Raw genomic sequence first — 2,534 nt, forward strand, 5'->3', positions numbered from 1 at the left:
TGAATGTGGGCGTCAGGCTCTCAGAGTCCTCATCTGCAATGAGCATCGTCATTTTTCTAACTTTGCTAGTTTGATGGGTGAAAAGTGGTATTCCACTGATGCAGTTCGTGCTTACCAATAACAAAAGCAAACAACTTTTTCCGCATGATTATGGCTGAACCACAACATTGAATCCTTTTAATCTCCTCCCCTGTTTTTTAAGTGGCAACGTTTTCTGCATTTGCTACTCCTGGTTCATTAACTTACTTCTCACTGGCACCGTCTTCCCTCCGTGGCTTTTCCTTTGGGGTGATCATTCCTTTTCCCGTAATGTATTTGGTGAAGGCCAGTATGTAGGAAGCGTGGCGCTAGGTCCTGAGGATACAGCAGTAAACTGGACAGTCATGGTCCCTGCCTCATGGAACTTCCTACCTAGCAGAGAACTAAGATGTCGAGCCACGTGCCTTTACTCCTGTGAATCTGGAGCACAGGATGCTTTGGAAGGCTGGCTCACTCTCAACTCTTCGGGGCTCAAGAAAAGGCCTCTTTGAGAAGCTGCAGTTTAAGCCAAGACCCGATGTGTGAACAGGAGTTAATAGCCTAGAGGAGTGGGATGGAGGGTGGGGAGGATTAAGGGTGAAGACAGAAGGAAGAGCGTATGTGTAAGTGCTGATGTGGCAAAGACATTCCAGGCAATGACAGAAATCCAGTTTACGTGGCATGTGACGAGGAGGAACAGAGTGACCCAAGATGAGTCTGTGAAGGTCAGTGGTACCAGATGGCCCCTGGCCTCAAGCCATCCCATCTTGTCTCCAGTCTGCTGATCTGAAACTTGTTCCTCCGCCTGGGCCAGGAGTCCTCCAGCGTCAGTGCCTTCCCTTCTCTCCAGCTCACTGAACACCACATGGGTGGGTTCCAGAGGGGGGTGAACCTTTCTCATGACTCAGCCACAGGTCATCCCAAAGCCCATTCCCTTTGTCTCAGTAATGGCTCAGACACCCCCTCTTTTGTTAAACACTGAGACCCTAGAAAAAAAGGGAACCAAAGGACTGATGTGCCTGGAAGACATTTCCTAGTACCTGGTTCTGTCAGCCAAACCGTGGGCTGTCCCCCAAGGACCTGTGTAGAATTGAGATGAGGATCATGTAAATGAGTGTTTAAGGCAGTGACTGTGTCATGAACGTAGCTTCTGTTTGCCGCAGCTATCCTTCCAGGGACTCTCATTCTGGGTCCCTGCCCCAGCCTGTCACCTTGACGAAAGCCCTCTTCACGTCCTTGTTCCGGAGGCTGTAGATGATGGGGTTGAGGAATGCAGAGATGACGTTGTAGAACAGGGCCAGCTTCTTGTCCTCTTCCGGGGAGGCCTTAGAGCCAGGCTTCATGTACATGACCATGGCTGGCACACAGAACATGGTGACCACAGCGATATGGGAGGCACAGGTGGAGAAGGCCTTCAGCTGCCCCTGTGCTGAATGGATCTTCATGATGGCAATGAAGATGTTGACATAAATGACAAAGATGAGAGACAGTGGGATCAGGATAACACAAAAACCAAGAATGAAGTCCACCAGGTCATTGACTGAAGTGTCTGCACAAGCCAGCTTTAAGACAGCCGGGACTTCACAGAAAAAGTGGTTGATCTTGTTGGGGCCACAGTAGGGAAGACGTATGGCAAAGACAGTGTAGACGAGAGCAGAGGTGACACCCCACAGACCACAGAAAATGACCATTACCCCACAGAGCCACGGGCTCATGATGACCTTGTACCTGAGTGGGTGGCAGATGGCCACATACCTGTCTATAGACATGATGGCAAAGAGCCAGGACTCAGTGATGCCTAGCACCAAGAAAATGTACATTTGGGCCACACAGCTGGCAAACAAGATGGTCCTCTTCTGGCTGGCCAGATGTGCCAACATCTGGGGCACAGTTGTAGTGGTGTAGCCCAGGTCCAACATGGAAAGGACGCCAATAAAGAAGTACATGGGAGTGTGGAGGTGTGAGTCTAGGCAGATGAGGATGGTGATGAATCCATTGCTCAGAATAATCAACAGGTAGATCATCAGAAAGCCTGCGAAGAGCAGAGGAGTGTTCCTGGGGCCAAGGGAGAAGCCCAGAAGGATGAATTCAGTCACAGAGGACTGGTTGGGCTCTTGCATTGTGTTCCACCTCTCAGTGAAAAAGAAAGGCACCAATTCAGACAGGGACTAGCTAAGGAATGCACTAGAGCTGGGGTTACTGATGGGGTTGGGTAGTGGTTAGTGTCCAGTTACGATGAAACACCATGATGCCCCCCCCCCAATACTAAGACAACCCATTTTGCCTGCTCTTGTCCCCTGCCAACACTCCCAGGAAATTTATGAGGAGAAAAGCTTCACATCTAGTACTGGCTCTTCCTCTAAACCACCCATAACTCCCCATCCCAGCCTCAGTTTCCTCAGCTGTAAAATGAAAACACTGGGCTAGCTGGTCTCTAATTTCCTTTAGCATCCTCCTTCCCTTAGTCAGGCATTTGAGTTTCCTTCATGCAGCCGTGTGTCAAATATTGGTAAATA

At 49.7% G+C, this 2,534-nt stretch overlaps 1 protein-coding gene across 1 annotated transcript; it reads right to left on the minus strand.

Moving 5' to 3' along the window:
* Window positions 1-1,199: 1,199 nt before the first annotated feature.
* Window positions 1,200-2,138, minus strand: LOC103610074 (olfactory receptor 2A12-like). Its single transcript, XM_008594316.1, has one exon. The coding sequence runs from the start codon at window positions 2,136-2,138 to the stop codon at window positions 1,200-1,202; it is 939 nt and encodes a 312-aa protein (XP_008592538.1).
* Window positions 2,139-2,534: the final 396 nt, after the last annotated feature.

The sequence above is a fragment of the Galeopterus variegatus genome, unplaced genomic scaffold, assembly GCF_000696425.1.
Source record: "Galeopterus variegatus unplaced genomic scaffold, G_variegatus-3.0.2 Scaffold10557, whole genome shotgun sequence".
Lineage (NCBI taxonomy): Eukaryota > Metazoa > Chordata > Mammalia > Dermoptera > Cynocephalidae > Galeopterus > Galeopterus variegatus.